Consider the following 21,457-nt stretch of genomic DNA (forward strand, 5'->3'; position numbering starts at 1 on the left):
CTGGAGCCTGCTTTGGATTCTGTGTCTTCCTTTTTCTCTGACCCTCCCCCACTTGTGCTCTCTCTTTCTCTCTCTCTCTCTCTCTCTCTCTCTCTCTCAAAAATAAATTAAAAATGTGAAAAAAAATTTTTAATGGATATATTAATAATACTTAATTCAGAGGGTTTTTGTTAAGGATTAAATACATTTATATAAACACCTAGAACAATGGGCAGCAATTATCAATAAATGTTAGTGGCCATTTTACGGCCAGAGAAATTAATGCTAAAGGATTCTTTGCAAAGCCATGTGTGTTAAGTGCTATATTAAATAATCTTTTCTTTAAAGGTTACCCTAATTTCTTTTAGACAGCCAGGTGTCTTACGGTTCTTGTCACTCTGTGACGTCTTTTCATTTAGCTTTTCGTGGCACTATTTAAACATAGTTTTTCCTTGGTATCTCTTTTTGTCTCTTAGATTGTATGAGAACAGATCTCTTTTTAGTCTATAAATAAACTTATTTCCACATATTTTACACTTGGTTGTTTCCATGACATACTCATTTAAGGGCTCTTGGTGCCAAGAACAGTCCAAAGGCTGGTTTGTTTGTTTTGATTTCATTTTGGCAGAAGCTCATTGCAGGTAGTAGATGAAACTGTTTGTCTATCAGTAGCCAGTTCATCAGCAAATATATCAGTTCCTTTAGCACTGCCAAGAGCTAAATAGGGATATGTTTCAGAAGTTTGATCCTCTCTTGTATGCCCACATCACAGCCTCTCTGGCTTCTTAGAGTACATGTTCTGATTTCCTTTTCATTTTTTCCTGTGAATCTCAGCTTCCTTCCTCTTTACCTATAAGTGTGTCTGTGTGATGAAATAGACAATAGATACCTGTATGTTATCCATTCCTGGGACAAAAGAGAACTGTCATTCTGTGTTTCCTGCATCAACCTAGTAAAGGTTTGTGTGTGAGAGAGTATTTTGGGAGAAAGAAGATTGTAGATTAATCTTTAGACATAATTTAGCTGTAAGACTAAAATTTTCCCTAATGTTTTTAAGGTAATTCAAGATCAGTACTGGTTATTGTGTGTGTGTTTGGGTTGGTAAAGAAAGTCCCACTACCCTGTGGGAAATTATTTTCAAAGTTAGCATCCCACACTTTAAAAAAAAATCAAGTGTTTTCTATATTTATTTGATAAAGAAGAACTTACATTTATAGATAAATGTTAGCACCAACTAGATTATGCCTGACAAATATCATTTGTTATGTCTAAGTTCTAGCCTGTAGTGAGCATGTTAATAAATATATTACATAGAGAAATTAAAAGTTCTCCTTCCCTAAACCCAGAAGTCATAGATTGAAAAAGATCAAACAAAAATCAAGATTTGTCAAAATGTCATCAAGAATTGTCATTTCTCTTGAGACTGTGGAGTCTTATCCCCCAACCCTTTTGACCCCCAAGGCAAATCAGAAGATAGGCGCTTCCATCGTTTATGGACCCAAATGCATAAATGTCTAAGAAGAATAATTCTGCACAGAGTGAGTCTAAATGATTGTCTTAGTCTCTTCAGGCTGCTGTAACGAAAATAGCATTCACTGGGTAGCTTGAACAACAATTTGTTTCCCGTAATTCTTGAGGCTGGGAAATTCAAGATCAAGGTGCTGGTAGATTCAGTGTGTGGTATGGGCTTGCTTCCTGGTTCGTAGATGGCCGTCCTCTTGCCGTGTCCTCACATGACAGAAGAGACAAGGGAACACTCTGAGATCTTTTTTATAAGGACGCTAATCCCATTCACGAGAGCTCTACCCTCCTGACCTTATCACCCCTGGATGGCCCCATGTCCCAATACCATCACATTTTGGATTAGGTTTCAACATATGAATTTGGGGGATGGGGGGGATATAATACAGGTGTTAAGCATACAGGCTCTGTATTTAAACAGATTTGGGTTGAAATCCTGGCTCTAGCTTTGTGTCTTTGCCCAAGTTGTTTACTTTCTCTAAACCTGCTTCTCTTATCTCATATGCTTTGTGTGAATTGATTGAGAACACAGAAAAGCATTTAGCGCAGTATCTGGCCCATAATAGAGGCTCTCTCGTGCCTTTGTACATGCCTTTCCCCCGCAGCATGCCTAAGGAATCTCCGTATTCTTCCTTCAAGCTTGTGAGGCCAAGTCTGCAGCAGTTCTGGTCCCATCCCTTTTTTTTTCTTTTGTAAGATTAAAACAACATCACCTGTGTTATGTCTTTCTTGCCTTTAACTCTGCTTCTTACACGATGATTTGGCTGCTCACCCTTTCCCTCTGAGCTCCCACCTCTCTGGCAGCGCTTCTCTCACTGTGCCTGGTTTCACTGCACACACCAAATCAATCCTTCCACGAGACTCTGAGCTGAGGTGCGTGGACCATGTCTTTTCATCGTTGCATCCACCTCACAAAGCACAGTATTTAATTACATAATAGATGCTCAGTAAATACTGGCTTGCTGAATGAGAAAGAATGAAATATGGCCTTTTGTAGCAACGTGGATGGAACTGGAGAGTGTGATGCTAAGTGAAATAAGCCATACAGAGAAAGACAGATACCATATGGTTTCACTCTTATGTGGATCCTGAGAAACTTAACAGAAACCCATGGGGGAAGGGAAGGAAAAAAAAAAAAAAGAGGTTAGAGTGGGAGAGAGCCAAAGCATAAGAGACTGTTAAAAACTGAGAACAAACTGAGGGTTGATGAGGGGTGGGGGAGAGGGGAAAATGGGTGATGGGTATTGAGGAGGGCACCTTTTGGGATGAGCACTGGGTGTTGTATGGAAACCAATTTGACAATAAATTTCACATATTAAAAAAAAAATACTGGCTTGCTGAATGAATATAGAAAGTACTCTTGGGAACCCCGCCAGAAAAGTGGGCTATAGTTCAGAGCAGAGAGCAGAGACAGGGTGCAGCCACAGATTGTTTTCCCCCAAAACTGTTATGACAATGTTCAAATGTATTAAAAAAAATTACAAAGAATTGTACAGGAAGCATCCACCAACTCACTACCTGGGTTCTACAGTTAATATTTTGTTACATTTTCTTGATCACTTATCTGTCGATCCATCTACCTGCTATTCAGTTGATCAATCCCTTTTAATATTTTCAGGCATTTGAAAGTAAATTGCCTTTATATGTCTTTATACCTTATGCCTAATAGTGCAGCAGGTATATTATTAGCTAGAGCTCAATATTTGCTAACAGTTTTCCTTTGCAGGTACAACTTCTTATCAGCGAAGTGTACAAATACTAGGAGTGCCGTTTCATTAATTTTGACAAATGCAAACTTGTGTCCAAGACATTGAAGCTTCCTCATGTGTTCGCAGTTCATCCCTGACCCTTCCCCCAAAAGCAATCTTTGTTTTGATTTTTTTAACCCTGTATCACTTTGACTTGTACAACTTTATGTTAGTGGAACCATGGAGGAGAATCATTTTCATGTGAGATGTAGTTCACACAGCATAATAGTTCTAAGATTCTTCCTTGCTACAGGTATAAGTAAGTGACTTGTCACTTTTTTTTCTTGCTGAGGGAGGAGTGTTTCATTGTATGGATATACCATGTTTATACGTTTCCCTGCTACGGGATACCTGAGGCTGCTTACAGTTTGGGGCTATAATAAATAAACCTGTTAGGAATATGTCTCAACTCTCTATCAGTCTTTGTTGTATACATTTGCATTCATTTCTCTTGGGTAAATACGTAGATATGGAATTGCTGAGTCATAGGGTAGGTGTATATTTAGTTTTCTAGAAAACTGTCAATTTTACAAAGTAGTTTTACCATTTTACACTCCTACCAACAGTGTTTGAGAATCCAAGGATACTGGCATTTAGCGTATTGGCCTTTTTATTTTAGTTTCTGGTGGCTACATAGTAATATCTCACAGTGGTTCTCATTTCATTTTAATTTATTGTCTAATGATGTTGAACACTTGGCCATGGTCTTACTGGCCATTCATAGATAACCCTTTGTGAAATGTCTCTTCGGATCTTTTGTTTTTATTTTATTTTTTTTTATTTTAATTTTTTTTTTTCAACGTTTATTTATTTTTGGGACAGAAAGAGACAGAGCATGAACGGGGGAGGGGCAGAGAGAGAGGGAGACACAGAATCGGAAACAGGCTCCAGGCTCCGAGCCATCAGCCCAGAGCCTGACGCGGGGCTCGAACTCACGGACCGCGAGATCGTGACCTGGCTGAAGTCGGACGCTTAACCGACTGCGCCACCCAGGCGCCCCAGGATCTTTTGTTTTTAAAATTGAGTTGTTCGACATTGAGCTGTAGAAGACCTTTATGTACATGTTGCAAGACTTTTTCCAGATATGTTTGCAAATATTTTCCCAGTCTGTGGTTTACCTATTTATTTTTTTAACAGTGTCTTTTCATCATTAGAGGTTTTTTAAAATTTGATAATATATCAGTTTATTCTTTTATAGTTAGCACTTCTGTGTCCTGGTTAAAAAAACCTTTGCCTTTACCAAATTACAAAGATATTCTGTGTTTTCATTGAGTAGCTTTATAGTTTTAGTTTTATGTTTAGAACTGTGATAAGTCTGAAATTAATTTTTGTGTGTGAAGTAAGGTAGGGATCCAAGTTCATTATTTTCTTCATATAGATATCCAACTATTTGAGCATATTTATTGAAACAATTTTCATATACTTGCAAGTTGATACATATAAACAATTTTATTTTCCTCATTGTATTATCTTGGTAACTTTGCTGGAATCAAATAACTTTATAAGCGTGCCTGTACTTCTAGGCTTTTTGTTGTTTACTGATTATTTGTCTACCCTTCTGTCAGTTTTATACTATCTTGAATATTGTAGTTTTACAGTGAGTATAGTAAGGGCTTCTCTCCTGTTATTCTTTGTTCCAGAATTTCCACCCCCACTTTATAGCTTTTTCTCCAATCTGTTCTCTGGGTCTTCTAGCCAATAAGACTACTGTTTTATATCCAAGTTTTAGCCATCCGATGCAGTAGCCCTGGTGCCCGATGTTTAGCAAAAGCCATAAAGAATGGGAATTTTACCCAGTGTCGTTCCCTTCTTCCAAGTTTATTCTCCCTGCTAAGTTTCTGACTGCTTTTGTTTAGCTCTTCAGTGTCTTCAGGTAGCTGTTTTATATAATTGTCCAGACACAGTTTAAATTTGTTGCCAGAGGGAAGATTGGTCCAGTAGGAGCTGCTACTCCATTACAGAAGTGGTGTAGAGACGGTTTTTAAAAGTCGGACAGAGCAAGCATCTGGCCAGAGATGCACTTAAAGTGAGGAATGGGGAGAGATTTGGTGCAAAGGGAGGCAAGTTTCGAATAAAGGGAGAGGATTCAGTTCACCTCAGTTAGAGGAGGCTTATACTAAAGCCAAAACAGTGCTTGGAAGGACTCCAAGGATATGAACTTGCTAGAATGCTGTTTTTTAAACTGTGAATCATACAATCAATTTAGCAAGTGGTGTCTGAAAAGTCATTTTTGCTTCTAACCTAACTAAGAACCATAAAACAAGTAGAAAGTAAGATCATTGCATTACTGATGTGCACTTTTAGCCTCAGCTCTCTAGTTAAAGAATAGTCTGTGGAGTCACTGAATTCATACCTTCTCTGTCTGATGTATCATGGACCTTTATTTTCTGTTAGAGTTCTCTTGTAACACAAATGAGCATATAAACAGCACACTTCTCAGTAAACATTAACTATCCCTCAGTAAATAGATCAAACATTTGTTAAAATGATGTCAGGGTCGGTGAAGCATGGGCGGCTTTTGGAGATCCACAGTTTTAAAGAATCCTCAACTGACATCTTTCATGGGGAAGGGGAAGCCTTGAAAATATATTTGCCATTCTGTAACATGCTGTCTCCTCAACAAAGCCCAGAGATCCTTGTTCCTTGTTCATGAAAAAGGAAGTGACAGAGCACCATCAGCAATGCTCCAAATTGGGATAGAATTAGAACCTTTTCCCTCTTTCTTCCTTTTTTGTTCCTTTTTCTTTTCTCTCTGTCTGTAATCCTTCTTCCAGTCCCTAATACACACACCCATGAGCTCTGGATAAAAGTACAAATTAAGCAATCAGAACTATAACTGTATAAATCAAAGAAAATTAAATAAGTAAAAGGATGCTAATGCATCTTTCAATTCTTAAAATTAGGCAGAGCTCTGGAAATTGGTGATAATGAAGAAAAAGCTCCTTTCAGATTCATTAGGTAATGTTTCCATGATCCAATTTTTCTCTCATTAGAAGAGAGTGTGATAATATCATCATTAGCAGAAGAAGGTTAAGAGAGAACAATAGTACTTCAAAAGACATCATTAGGAGGGTGAAAAAGGCAGGGCACAGACTAGGGGAAAATATTGGTAACACACGTGTCTGGCAGTGACTCGTAAACAGAATGTATCAAGAATTCCCATGAATCAACAGTAATAAGACAAACAACCTAATGAAACAAGTGGGCAAGAGCTTGAAGAGAGTGTCACAAAAGAATATATATCAGTTGCCTAAAAGTACGTGATGGTACACCCTACATCTTTAGCCATCGGGGAAATGCGAATTAAAACCATAGGAATTAATAAAGAGAAAGAGACTGGCAGTATCAAGTATTGACAAGAACGTGAAGCATTAAATATTCATAGTTTGCTGGTGTGGGTGTGAAAACTGAGTTACAACCACTTGGGCAGACACTTTGGCAACTTGTTATGAACAAGTTAAACAGACACTTGTCATTTCAACCTTGAACTTCCACCCCTAGGTATTTACCTAAAGAGAATGAAAATCTATATCCATGAAAAACCCTTATGTATAGATAGCAGCTTTATTCTTACTAACCAAAAACAAAGAAGCCCAAATGTTCATCAGTGAGAGAACGGATAAACAGATTGTGGTATGTTTACACAGTAGAATAGTACTCATCAATGAAGAGGAATGACCTGCTAATGTACACAACCACATGGAAGAATCTCAGAAACATTATACTGAGTAAAAGAAGCCAGACACGAAAGAGTTTATATTAAATGATTACATTTGCATGAGAGTGTTTAAAAAAATCAAAGCTAATAATATGTTGTGAGAAAAACCAGATCAGGGGTTGCCTAGGGGAGGTGGTTTGACTGCAAAGAAGCATGAGGGATGTTATGGAATGATGGAAATATTCTTTAATAATGGGGTTACATAAGTGACCCAGTTCAAGGAATTGTGTGACTAATGTATGCTTTTCACTGAATACAAACTCTATTTCAAGAAAGTTGTTTTCTTTTGTTTTTTTAATTAAAAAATGTTTCAGATCCGGTACTTTAACTACCTTGGCATATGGGAGCTACTACACTTCCCCTCCTCCCAGTGGTGACTCTTCCTAGTAATCTTTGATAGCCACTGCCCTGGACAGAGACAGTTTTTAGACTCACAGAATCATAATGCATTGTATTAAATGCATTAAATAGAAATCCCCTCACTAAAATGAAGCACAACACATAGATGGGATACATGGGATGGGATACGTATCCAGGATTCAAACAGCACCATCGGTATATTTGTCTTTGCATTAGAACTCCACAACTACTCTAGAACCTACCCACCCTCTTCTACCCTTTGCTCCTGCCTTCCATGGTCTCATTTGCCTGACTATAAACCGTAATGGATCTTTGAAAAGTAGGTGTTCTGAATATCTCTTTATTCCAAATTCTGAAGATGAACCTGGAGATAATGGGGCATTTAGAATTGCTTTAGAAACTATATAGCATCTTTGAGGATCCCACTGTGCTAATGATTCACACATTTAAGTTGCAGTTGTGGTGCACAGCCTAGGAACAAGTTCAAGTAGTAGCCTGATGTTAACGTACATTAAAATCTGTGAATATTTACAGTATTTCTTTCTCTGCGTCTTTTCTCTAGGCCTACTCTGTCTACGATGAAGACATTGGGTACTGTCAGGGACAGTCCTTTCTTGCTGCTGTATTGCTACTGCATGTAAGTAATTTTCCATGTGATAAATGGCATGGTGCTTCCAAGTTTATTTTATTTTCTACTTGGTTTTCTTCTTCCTTCCCATTTTCCATTTATCTGATGGAGATTACACATGGCATGTCTTTTTTAAAATGTACCTTTGGTGATAAAGTAAGAGATCTGATGTCAAGTACAGGACGGTTTCTCAATTGAATTAATATTGCTAGCAAGAAGGGAATAAATTGCTTATTTGGAGTTATTTTTAAAGAGAACCCTCTAGAAATAAAGAAGTCAGTGTAACTGCTCAAATATGAGCAGGACTAGGACCATTATGAAGGAATATGGCAAGGAAGTCTTCTCTTTTCTGCAGTTTATTTTTGTATACTCTCTTTCCTCTCAGTCACCTTCATTTAACAGAACATTTATTGATCATCGGTCTGTCAGTGCTGGGCTAGGAAGTGCAGTTACAAATATGAATAATTTATTATTTGTGTTCTGGAAGGCCTCATAGTTCAGGGTGGGACACCGGTACTATAGGCACATACTTATTCTTTTTATTCTTTTTATGTGTCTTTATGGATTTTTCTGACGGTCACTAAAGACCTTATAGTATGCTAAGTAAAAGCAATACACAGAGTAAGAGCACAGAAAGGAGAATTACCCAACCCAGCTCTCCCAGAACTCTCAGGAAAGACTTTCTGGAGGAGATGGTAACCTTGCCAAGACATAAATAATTTAGGTTGGGAAAGGGGGGGGGGGAGTAGAGATAGCTAAACACGAACATGAACAAATGCATGGAAACACATGAGGGCACAGCATATAAAGGGAATAATATGAAATTACAGTTTTTGTTCAGTTACTGTCAGAAAATTTATGCTAGGAAGAGGTATGAAGTAAAAATGGTTAGATGGGCAGGGACCAGGGGTGCCTGGGTGGCTCAGGCGGTTAAGTGTCTGACTTCAGCTCAGGTCATGATCTCACAGTTTGTGAATTTGAGCCCTGTGTTGGGCTCTGTGCTGACAGCTCAGAGTCTGGAGCCTGCTTTGGATTCTGTGTCTCCGTCTCTCTGCCCTCCCTCCTCTCTCTCTCTCTCTCTCTCTCTCTCTCTCTCTCTCTCTCTCTTTCTCTCTCAAATAAATAAATAAATAAATAAATAAATAAACATTAAAAAATTTTTTTTAAATAAAAAGATGGGCAGGGACCAAATTATAAAGACTCTAATCATGTCAAGAAATGTGGGCTTTATTCTAAAGCTAAGGAGGTGCCATTGATCAGTTTGAAACAAGGGAAAGATAGTGAGATGTTCATTTCAGATAAATTCTTCTTATACCTTGTAGAGGGTAATTGAAGGGAGCAAGCAGGAGCAGAGAGACCAGTTAGGAAATATCAGTCTAAATGAGAGATGTTGAGAGCCAGAGAAAAAGAAGCAGAATAAGAAGCATGCAGGAGGCAAATTGGTTAAGTTTTATGGAAGGATTAACAAAGGAAGAGTCAAAAGTAATATGTCTAATTTTCTAGCTTTGGTGACTGAATTACTTGGATTTTTAGCTGAGAAAGAAAATAACATCTATTGAGATTGAATGGAGAAAAATGATTAGGAGTTGATGATGAATTTTGTTTTGAATTCTTTGGGTTTGGGATATTTTGGGGACATCTGAGTGAAGCTGTCCGCCAACCAGTTGGATGCTGGAGACTGATGCTGGGGGGAAAATCACTGCTGAAATCATGAGAGTAGATGAGATCATCTAAGAAAAATAGAGTAAAACAGTATAGAGCCCAAGAACTGAATTCCAGATATTGAAAGGATTGATGAGGAGGAGGAATTCTTGGCGGATTTCTGATTTTCAGGAAGGAAGACGCAGTGCCGTCACATGTGGCAAAGAGGTCCAGCAAGTTTAAAACACAAACAAGCATTTCTTTTAGGTTTGCATTCTGGACATGAAGAGCGATTATAGTAGATTCGTGGTCCTGATTCTGATAACTTGATTCTAATGATGACAATGATGTATTGTAATAAATCACTTTATTTAACTTTGAGTTTGATACCTTCCTCTGTTGCATTATCATCTGTTTGTGGCCTTCTTGATCTTTTCCTTGTTATCCTCTTTCTTTGATTTCTTCTTGGTATTCTCTGTGATAATCAAGCACTTCATGGCCACAAATTCCCAGGGCCCTTGTTCTGCTACAAAACCTACCTAGTGTCTAAAATAGCTCTCTAACACAAGAGGCTGCTGTATGCAGTGACACTGATGTCTTCACCAAGGTTCAGAATCCCGTTTCTCCTAAATGTTGTTTTTTTTTTTTTAACGTTTGTTTATCTATTTTGTGAGAGAGCAAGAGAGCGTGAGAGAGAGCCAGCAGGGGAGGGGCAGAGAGAGAGGGAGAGAGAGAATCCCAAGCAAGCTCTGTGCTATCAGCACAGAGCCCAATGCAGGGCCCAATCCCATGACCATGAGATCATGACCTGAGCCAAAATCAAAAGTCAGATGCCCAACTGACTGAGCCACCTAGGTGCCCCAGAATCCCTTTTCTTCTAAAAGGAGCCTTTATAATCACTCTGATGAGAAGCTAAAGCTGAAGCCATGGGTGGTGAAACTTTGTCTTCTACAAAGTAATCTTTGCGTATATCATAGTTTGGCACTTTAGACCTGTAGTCCTATTAAACACGTTACAGTATATTGATTAAACTTCACTGAGAAGAACATCTTTCTGAGAAATCTGTTCTCACATTTAACAGAGGGTTAATTAAATATAAGTTCATATTTATTTGGAAATACCTTACCATGAGAAAAAGAGATAGTGACCCAAATAACTAGAAAGCTCAAAACCTAGAATTTTTTTCCTACATTATCTACCCTCATCTTAGAACGGTCACGTGGCAAGCTTGCATTCTAAACATACTCACAAAGTTGCTTTCAAGCTGTATCACAAGATGGCTAGAAATTCAGTCTAGTTTCTCACACTTTGTATAATAACAATTATGCAGTTGTTGCCATTGCTTATAAAAATAACTGGAAATACAGAAATACCTACAGAATCTTTGAAGAAAGGGTCACTGGTATGCAGCATAGTGTTAATGAGAAGCATATTATTGTTGTTTTTAATTGAGAGTGTATGCAATAATTCTTTTAATCAGCATATTCCATTAAATGACCAACTCATCCATTAACCAACTCGAATAAGAGAAATCAACTGTAATTTTTTTCTTTTTCATATTTTTGCCTCTGGGGCGTAAGCAGGTAGAAGAATAAAGGCTAGCTTAAACAATTCATCAAATACGCTATCTCAGGTTCCAGGGAGATATGTTATTTGCTACTAACTAATTTTTTATCAGTTACATAAGCATTTGCTTCTTTTTGCTGCCAGACATCCTTTGGCAGCTCCATATTAATCATTGTCAGAATCTGCTTCTTTTCGGATACTGTCTTTTCCTCCCCCATGGTCATTTATATTTCACAGTCACTGCCTAAGGAGAAGGGAAGATCAAAAATGAAAATATGTTCAAAAACAAAAGATTAGAATTTTTAAGGTTTTCCATTGTCTAAGTAATTTTAGGAAATAATTAATTTCTCTTTCTTGATACTTAGAAATTTCCAGATGCTTTGATAATAGCTTTGCAACTTGTAGTATCTTAAGCCGAAGAATTGTCTGTCACAGTAGATGCTATTATATCTATTGATAGAATTACAAGAAATTTATCATTTACAGTTGGAGAAGAATATTATGGCACAGATTGCTTGTAACCATTATAGTGTTCATGTGCCTTTGATGTTAAATATGCAATAATAATCAGTGATATCATCATTATAGGATTAGTCATTGCTTATTTGGAAATATGATAAATGATATTCTTGTATATATTTCATTCTAAATATCATATAAACTATTTTAAATAATTTTAACCCAATATGTTTTACTACCATACTTCTTGTCAAGAAGTTTAAAATTTTTTTTTCATTGAACATACATTTTTTTTAGACCTTCAGAAAATCATGTTCCTTTTTAAGGTTAAATTAGTGTATATATACTATTATTGGCAAGCATGGAAGCTTTCCAACTACAGAAAGGATTATTTTTGGATAATCCAGAATGTTTAAAACTATTGAATTAAAAAAAAAAAAAACTATGACTGGGCACAATTCCTTCAGAAACCAAAGGCTTTGTCTGACAAAGATATGCATACCCAGCAATTCCACTCCTAAATGTATATTTTAAAGTCAAACTTATGCACATGTACACCAAAATTGTGTGTTAGAATTGTCCTCAGATCAGTGTTTATAACAAACACCTCAAATGTCTGCTGTTAGAATGTCTAATACTAGAATTGTAATTAGACATTAAAATGGAAAAATTGTGATATATTTAATAGAACACTATATAACAGCGAAATGAATGTTTTACACTACATAAATTAATGTGAATGAGTCATACAAACATAAGGTTTAGTAAGAAAGAAGAGTATACTTGGTATCATTTGTTATGTTTCCCTTTAGTGGAAAGTTCATAGCAGACAAAACTGAAGTCTATTTTTAGGATGCTATGTAGGTGGAAAATATAAATGACACCAATGAAGTAATTACTGATAAAGTCAGAATAGTGATTTCTTATTTATTTATTTATTCATTCATTCATTAATTCATTCATTCATTTATTTTTGAGAGAGAAAGAGAGCACATGCGAGCCCAGGGAGGGGCAGATAGAAAGGGAGAGAGAGAATCTCAGTCAGGCGCCATGCTGTCAGACTTTGTGATCTCAAACCATGAGATCATGACCTGAGCCCAAACTTAGTCAATGCTTAACTGACTGAGCCAGCCACCCAGGTAACCCAGGATAGTGATTTCTTGACAAATGAGGAGTCATAATTGGGAAGTGACATACCAGGATCTTCAAGAGTACTGACAGTACTCTATCTTAACCTGGGTGGTGGTTACATTTGTCTTTATAATTATTTGGTTTCACTTTATGATCAAATTATTTATTAAAGCATACATTTAACTTTTATGCATTTTTGTGGGTTATATTTAAAAATGAAATAAGGTTTAAAAATTACAAGTTACAAATCCTTTAATGCAACTCCCCAAAAAGATAGGTTTAAGATAAGATTTAACCAGTGGACTTAAGAAATGAGAAGCAGAGCTACTTCTTAGTTTTATTAAAACATTTCCGCAGAACTGAAGATGGAAGATACTGAGTTCCTAGTGTCTTTATATGTATATGTAAGTAAAAGTACGTGTGCCATTATATTATTCAGCATTCTGCTACATGTGACATAACCTTGACTTAGAGTAGCTGAAATTTTTAATGAGCTGTATTTTTTAATAAGTCCTGTACTCCTAAATCATTTTTTTTCCTTAAGATCCAAGAAATTTTTCTGTTCCCAGTTAATTCTTGCTTCACTTCTTTTGAGCCATTTCACAACATCTCCATGTACATAAATACACTCAAGACATCTTACCTTTAAAAAACAGTCTCTTGATCTTCCCATTAACTACTGTCTTTGGTTTCTCTGCCCTTTCAAAGCTGACCTCTTTCATGGATAATGAAAGGCACAACTATACATTTGAATTGTGGTTTAATACCTTTCAAGTTTCCTAAACTCTCTGAGCTTCAGCTTCTTCATTTATAAAATGGAAGTAATATTATCATTCTTCTAGGATTTTTATGAATATTGAATACTTTATATTGTTAATGAAAAGGGTCTTATTTTGTATCTGGCACAAAAAAAGCATGCAACCATGGAATTAAATCTAGGCTTTACTTAATAGATGTGTAGTTATTGGAAAATCACTTAACTTCTCTGAACTTCACTAGTTAATATTTAACATGTAAAAATAATACACACCTTACAGAATTTTTACGAGGATCAGATGGAGTCATGAACGAATGCCTCTAATGATACTATTTGTTGCTATTTTTTTCTAAAATTGGTAATTATTTACTCTGCCTTTTCTTTTGGACCCTTGTCCCACTAGCTTAAATCGATCGCACACAGCAAACTAGTATGTTGTACAATATGTTTTATGGATTATAAATAGACATTTAATTTAAATATATTTTAGCATGTATTTGATTTAAAAGGAAAATGAACAGCTAGAAGTTTTCGTTTTATTTGCTTTCCAATTTGTAAACAGAAAATGAACACTCAGGAGTTCATGATTTTCAGAGTTGTCACTAGCATCTTTCTTTGTTGAAGAAAACTAAAGATTAGTGGAATTTTCATTGCCTTCACAGAAAAACATAGATTTATTACAAAAATATATGAAACACCATCATGGATAACAGAAAATTTAGTTTTATCCTAAATAAGGGGATTATTTTATATTAACATATAATTTTACTTTGAAACATATGTTGATGTATCTTACATCAGGTGAGCCTTAAAAACTTTTGAAGTACTTAGACCTGCTTTGTTTTATGGTTCATTGCAGAAAGAAGCAACGAAGCTTAGAGACTGTCTCCATTCAGTGTTAGTACAGATGGCAGATACTTATCAACATTTGTTACCAAACAATGATTACATCATGATTGATTCTCAGATTACACATGTGAGTCAGGTCCTTAGTTTTGTATTTCATAGAGCCATGGATGATATTTTGATATCTTAAATTATAAGATGTTAATACTTATCTCCTCCTTTCCCCAATAAAACAGCACTGATTTTACGACAGAGATCCTGTATGTATATAGCAAAGATGGGTATTCAATATTAGAGATCCCCATGCTCCAGATTCTTAATATTTTTAAAAAAACGTATATTGGTTGGCAGTTCTGCCTGATTTGGATCCCTAGTCAATGGGCCAGACTGGCCATGGAACGTGTTCTGCTTTGCTCAGACAGGGAAGGAAATTCCCAGTTGCTGAGCTTAGCCTCCAGTCCTGACCAGAGAATCCAAGCTACTGTAGATTCCATGTTATAGCCCTGCTCAGACAGAGACCCAAGTCAGAAGCCATGCCCAACTCTTGATCATAGCCTCTGGCCCTGCATAACAGTGACCCTGGGCAGACTCAAAACCTAGTCTACAGAACCACCAAGCCAGAGTGCCCAGCCTACAGTCTTGCCCAGGCTATGCTCCTACCCAATTGCTGAATACATCCTGCAGCCTCACCTAGTTAGCAAACCTGGACAGTAATTTCGCCTGAGCACAGAACACAGTCTCTAGCCTCACTCATCTGTGGGATAATAGCTGGAAACCCCTCTTGACCAGAGAGCCCAGGCAGTTACTCTATCCAACAGCAGAGCATAGTCAGTGGCTTGCCTGGTTGTGAAGCCAAGCCTATGGTCCTGCACAACTTTGAGATACGCCCCATGGCCCCACCTGAACACAAAGGCCAGCCAGCATCACCATCTGGTCAGGCAGGACAACCTGAGACCCCACTTGACCAGGGGCAGTTTCAGGGGCCAACCTATAATTCTGCCTAACTGGGGAGTCCAGCCAGTGGCACCACCCTGCCAGGGAACGTGGCCTCTGACCGTGTTCATCTAAAAGTGATTGCAGAACCAAGATAGTGGCCTCACCTAACCATGGAGCATTGCCAGCAGCCCCACCCAATCTGTGAGCCCACCCACTGGTCTTACTTGAATGTTTAGCACAGCCAGCAGGCTCACCCAACTGTGTAGCCTAGCCAGTACCATCCCCCCCAGATCTCAGAGCATGAGCAGTGGCCTCACTCAACTGGTCTCTGATAGCAAGCCCTGCTTTCCCACAGATGGTACTAACTAACCCATTAGTACTTAAGCTGAGCTAACTGGTGACGGTCTTTTCATGCCAAAGCAAACCTGTAATGTGTGGAAGAGGAGACCACTTAATCAAGTGTGCAGATAAGAACATAAGGAATCATGGATCATGAAGAATCAGGTAAACATGACACTACCAAAGGAAACTAATAAAGCTCAAGTAACTATAAAGAAATGGAGGTCTATGAAATGTCTAATAAAGCATTCAGAATAATCCTTTCAAAGTTCAGTGAGCTACAAGAACACACAGATAACTAAATGAAGTTAGGAAAACAAAATGAAGTCAAGAAAGAAATAGAAACCATCACAATACAGATTCTAGAGCTGAAGACTACAATGATTGAACTGAAGACTTTAATAGACAACTACAACAGACTCAACCAAATGTAAGAAGGAATCCGTGAACTGGAAGATAAGTCATTTGAACTGTCACGTCAGAGGAGCAAAAAGAAAAAAATGAAAAAAAAGTGAAGAAAGCCTACAGAACTTATGGGACACCATCACATGAAATAATATATGCATTATGGGAATCCCAGAAGGAAGTGAAGCAGGGAAAGAAAGTCCATTTAAAGCAACAATGGCTATACACCTCCCGAACTTGGGGATAGAAAAGGACTTCCAGATTTATGATGCCCAGGAGACCCCAAATGGTTATAATCTGAACAGGGTTACACCAAGACACATTATAATTAAGTTGTCAAAAATCAAAGAGAATTTTGAGGACAACAAGAAGCTACTCACCACATACAAGTGAACTCTCCATATAACTATTTAGTATCTCAGCAGAACACTGTAGGCCAGGAAAGAGTGGGACGATATATTCAAAGACGTATTGAGAGCAAAAGTATATCATACCTGGCAAAGCTAACCTTCAGAAATGAAGGAGAGATAAAGATTTCTCCAAACAACCAAAAGCTGAGGGAGTTCATCATCACTGGACCTCTCTTACAATAAACTCTGAAGGGCATTTATCAAGCTGAAATAAAAGGGATGCTCATTAACATTGTGAAAGCATATGAATGTGTAAAATTCACTGGTAATGGTAAATATGTAGTCAAAGTCAGTTTGTGTAATATATAGTGGTAGTACATAATTTACTTACAACTCTTGTGTAAAGTTAAAAAATAAATATATTAAAAATAACCATAACTACAATAATTTTTTCTATACGATATAAAAAAGATGTATACTCTAACATCAATAACCTAAAGTGTGAGGTGGGGGGGAGAAGTAAAAGTATCCCATTTCTGTATACTATCAAAGTTGAGTTTTCCTAAGCCTGAAATAGGATGTTATAACTATAGGATATTTTATGTAAGTTTCATGGTAACCACAAAGCAAAATTGACAGTAGATTCACTAAAGAGAAAAGAAGAGAAAGCATACTGTCACAGGAAGCCATTAAATCATAAAGGAAGACAGCAAAAGAGAAAGCAAGAAACAACCCACAAAAAAAGTCAGAACACAGTTAACACAATGTCAATAGTGAGTTGTTATCTATTAATAATGACTTTAAACATAAATGGATAAATTCTCCAATCAAAATATATAGAATAGCTGATTGGAAAAAGAAAACAAGACCCAATAATATGTTGTCTATAAGAGACTCACTTTAGTCTTAAGGACACATACAGACTGAGAGTAAAAGGAGAAAAAAACGTATTTCAAGCAAATTGTAACCCAAAGAAAGTAGAGGTAGCTATACTTACACTGGACAAAATAGACTTGAAGCTAAAAAAGGTCAAAAGAGACAAAGTCACCATATAATGATAAAAATGCCGTCAAGAAGATATAACAATTAAAAACACGTATTCACCCACATTGGCACACCTAATATATAAAGCAGATACAAACAGAACTAAAAGGAGAAATAAATAACAACTGTAATATTTGGGGACTTTAAAACCTCACTGTCAACAATGGATCATCTAGGCAGAAAACCAATAAGGAAACAGCAGATTTGAACAGCACTATAGACTAAATGGACTAAACAGACAAATACAAAACATTCCACCCAACACCAGCAGGATACACATTCTTCTCAAGAACTCATGGAACATTTTCTAGGATAGATCATATGTTAGGTCACGGAAAAGAATCTCAAGAAATTTATGAATATAGGACCTATATAAGGTAGCTTTTACCATCACAGTGGTATGAAACTAGAAATCAGTAACAGGAGAAGAGTTGGAAAATTCGTGAATATGCAGAAATTAAACAACACGCTCCTGAACATACAGTGATTCAAAGAAGAAATCATCAAGGAAGTTAAAAAATACCTTGAGAGAGGGGCACCTGGGTGGCTCAGTTGGTTAAGTGTCTGACTTCCACTCAGGTCATGATCTCACAGTTCGTGAGTTCAAGCCCCACATCAGGCTCTGTGCTGACACCTCAGAGCCTGGAGCTTGCTTCAGATTCTCTCCCCGCCCCTCTTTCTGCCCTCCCCTGCTCATGCTCTGTATTCTCAAAAATAAGTAAAACATTAAAAAAAGATTTTCAGAGAAATGAAAATGGCAGCACTAAATACCAAAACTTACAGGATGCAGTAAAAGCAGCTTTAGAGGGAAGTTTATAGTGATAGATGCATACATCAAGGAAATAGTCATATCTCAAATAACCTAACTTTATACCTCAAGGAGCTAGAATAAGAACAAGTTAAGCCCCAAATTAGTAGAAAGAAGAAAATAATACAGACTGCAACAGAAACAAATGAAATAGAGAATAGAAAAGCAATAGAAAATATTAACAAAACTAATAGTTGGTACTTTGAAAATGTAAACAAAATTGACAGACATTTAGCTAGGCTAACCAAATAAAAAAGAAAGAAGGCTCATATAAATTAAATTATAAGTGAAAGAAAAGACATTACAACTGATACCAGAGAAATACATAGTATCATGAGATTACTATGAATAAGTATGCTCCCACAAATTTGACAACCTAGAAAAAAAATGGATAAATTCCTAAAAACAGCCAATGAAGACTGAAGAGATAGAAAATCTGAATACACCAATAATTAGTAAGAGGAGATTGAATCAGTCATCAAAAATCCTCCAACAAATAAAAGTCCAGGACTAGATGGTTTCACTGGTAGAGTCTATCAACCCTTTAAAAGCACCATTAATACCAGTCCTTCTCAAACTCTTCCAAAAAGTTGAGAAGGGAAAACTCCCAAATTCGTTTTACAAGGCAAGCATTACCCTGACACCAAAACCATATTAAGGACACTACAAAAAAAGAAAACTGTAAGACAGTATACTCTTGATGAATATACATGCAGAAATTCTCAACAAAATACTAGCATACTGAATTGAACATCACATTAGAAGGATCATACACCATGAGCAAGTGGGATTCATCCCTGAAATGCAAGGATGGTTCATATGCAAATCATAAATGTGATATATCACATTAGTAGAATGAAAGATAAAAGTTGTATGATCATCTCAATAGATGGAGAAAAAGAATTTGACAAAATTCAACATCCATTCATGATAAAAATTCTCAACAAATTGGGTATAGAATGTACCTCAACATAATTAATGCCATATATGACAAACCAGTAACATCATACTCAATGGTGAAAGGTTGAAAGTTTTCCCTTTAGATATATAGATGACCAAGAGCTACAATAAAAGGTGCCCAACATCACCAATCCTAAGGGAAATGCAAATCAAAACCACAATGAAATATCACCTTATATATATACACATATATATGTGTGTGTATATATATATATGTATATACACACACCTTATATATGTACATATACACCTTATATATATACATATATATGCGCATATACATGTATATACACGTATTATATGCATATATATACGTATATATACACATATACACATGTATATATATGTGTGTATATACACGTGTATATGTGTGTATATATATACACGTGTATATATATATACATATATGTATGTATATATACGTGTGTATAAACGTGTATATATATATACACGTGTGTATATATTGTATATATACACACGTGTGTATACATATATGTGTGTATATATACGTATATATATATACATATGTATGTGTGTATATATATACGTATGTGTGTGTATATATATATATACACACACATATATATAGGACAATGGCTATTATCAAAAAGACAAAAAGTAACAAGTATTGGCAAAGATGTAGAGAAAAGGGAACCTTTGTGTACTATTGGTGGGAATGTAAATTGGTGCAACTGCTATGAAGATAGTATAGAGATTCTTCAAAAAATTAAAATATTACTACCATATGACCTAACAGTTCAAGTTCTGGGTATTTATCCCAAGGAAATAAAAACACTGAAGTCAAAAGATATATGCACCCCTATGGTCATTGTAACATTACTTACAATAATAGCCAAGATATTGAAGCAGGCTAAGTGGCCATGGATGGATGAGTGGATAAAGAAAATGTGTCTCATATATGTATGTGCATTATGCTAAATAAAATAAGTTAAACAGAGAAACACAAATATTATATGATCTCACTTACATGTAGAATCTCACCAAAAAAAGTTCATAAATAGAGAAAACAAATAGTTGCCAAAAGTGGGGGGTTAGGGGTGCGTGAAATGGGTGAGGGGGAGGTCAAAAGGTACAAACTTCCAGTTATTAAATAAGTAAGTCATAGGGATGTAATGTACAGCATAGTGACTATAGTTAATAATACTGTTTTGCACATTTGAAAAATGCTAAGAGATTAAATCTTTTCTTTTAAATAAAAGTTTTTAATGTTTATTTATTTTTGAGAGAGAGACAGCATGAGCAGGGGAGAGGCAGAGGGAGAGGGAGACATAGAATCCGAAGCAGGCTCCAAGCTCTAGGCTCTGAGCTGTCAGCACAGAGCCTGACGCGGGGCTCAAATGCACTAACTGTGAGATCACGACCTGAGTCGAAGTTGGGAGGCTTAACCAACTGACCAGCCCAGGCGTCTGTATAATGCTGAGATTAAATCTTAAAAGTTCTCATTGCAAGAAAAATCATTGAACATCTATTGTGATAGATGTTAACTAGACTTGTGATCATTTCAATTATGTACAGATATTGAACTATTATGTTACATATTATGTTACATACCTGAAACTAATATAATGTTATGTGTCAGTTATATCCCCACTGAAACAAAGAAAAATAAAGCTTTTTCTTGACTATGAATAAGACAAGGGAGACCACTCTCACCACTCATATTCCACATAGTAGTGAATATGCTAGCCAGAGCAGTCAGGCAAGAACAAGAAATCATAGATATCCAAATCAGAAAGGAAAAAAATGAAAGTCTTTCTTTGAAGATGACATGATCTTATGTATAGAAAACCCTAAAGACTCCACCAAAAAAACTGTTAGAACTAATCAGCAAATTCATTACAGTTGCAGGATCTGAAATCAACATCCAAACTTCAGTTATGTTTCTATATACTTAACAATGAGCTATCTGGAAAAGAAATAAAATAATCCCATTTACAGTAGTATCAAAAGTTAAATATTTAGTAATAAATTTAAGGAGGTGAATTACTGTACACTGAAAACTATAAAACATAGATGAGAGAAATTGAAGAAGACATAAATGGAAACATACTCCTTCTCATGGATCAGAAGAATTGGTAATAACCAAAGTCATCTACAGATTCAATGCAATCCCTATTAAAATCACAATGAAGGGCGCCTGGGTGGCGCAGTCGGTTAAGCGTCCGACTTCAGCCAGGTCACAATCTCGCGGTCCGTGAGTTCGAGCCCCGCGTCAGGCTCTGGGCTGATGGCTCGGAGCC

At 36.5% G+C, this 21,457-nt stretch overlaps 1 protein-coding gene across 5 annotated transcripts in view; it reads left to right on the forward strand.

The window, feature by feature from the left end:
* Positions 1 to 21,457, forward strand: part of RABGAP1L (RAB GTPase activating protein 1 like) — a 765,564-nt gene that overhangs the window by 464,997 nt on the left and 279,110 nt on the right. For all 5 annotated transcript variants that reach the window (XM_047840293.1, XM_047840290.1, XM_047840291.1 and 2 more), the window contains one exon: positions 7,889 to 7,963. In XM_047840293.1, coding sequence (XP_047696249.1) covers positions 7,889 to 7,963 — 75 coding nt within the window. The remainder of the gene's footprint in view (positions 1 to 7,888; positions 7,964 to 21,457) is intronic.

The sequence above is a fragment of the Prionailurus viverrinus genome, chromosome F1 (assembly GCF_022837055.1).
Source record: "Prionailurus viverrinus isolate Anna chromosome F1, UM_Priviv_1.0, whole genome shotgun sequence".
NCBI classification, from domain to species: domain Eukaryota; kingdom Metazoa; phylum Chordata; class Mammalia; order Carnivora; family Felidae; genus Prionailurus; species Prionailurus viverrinus.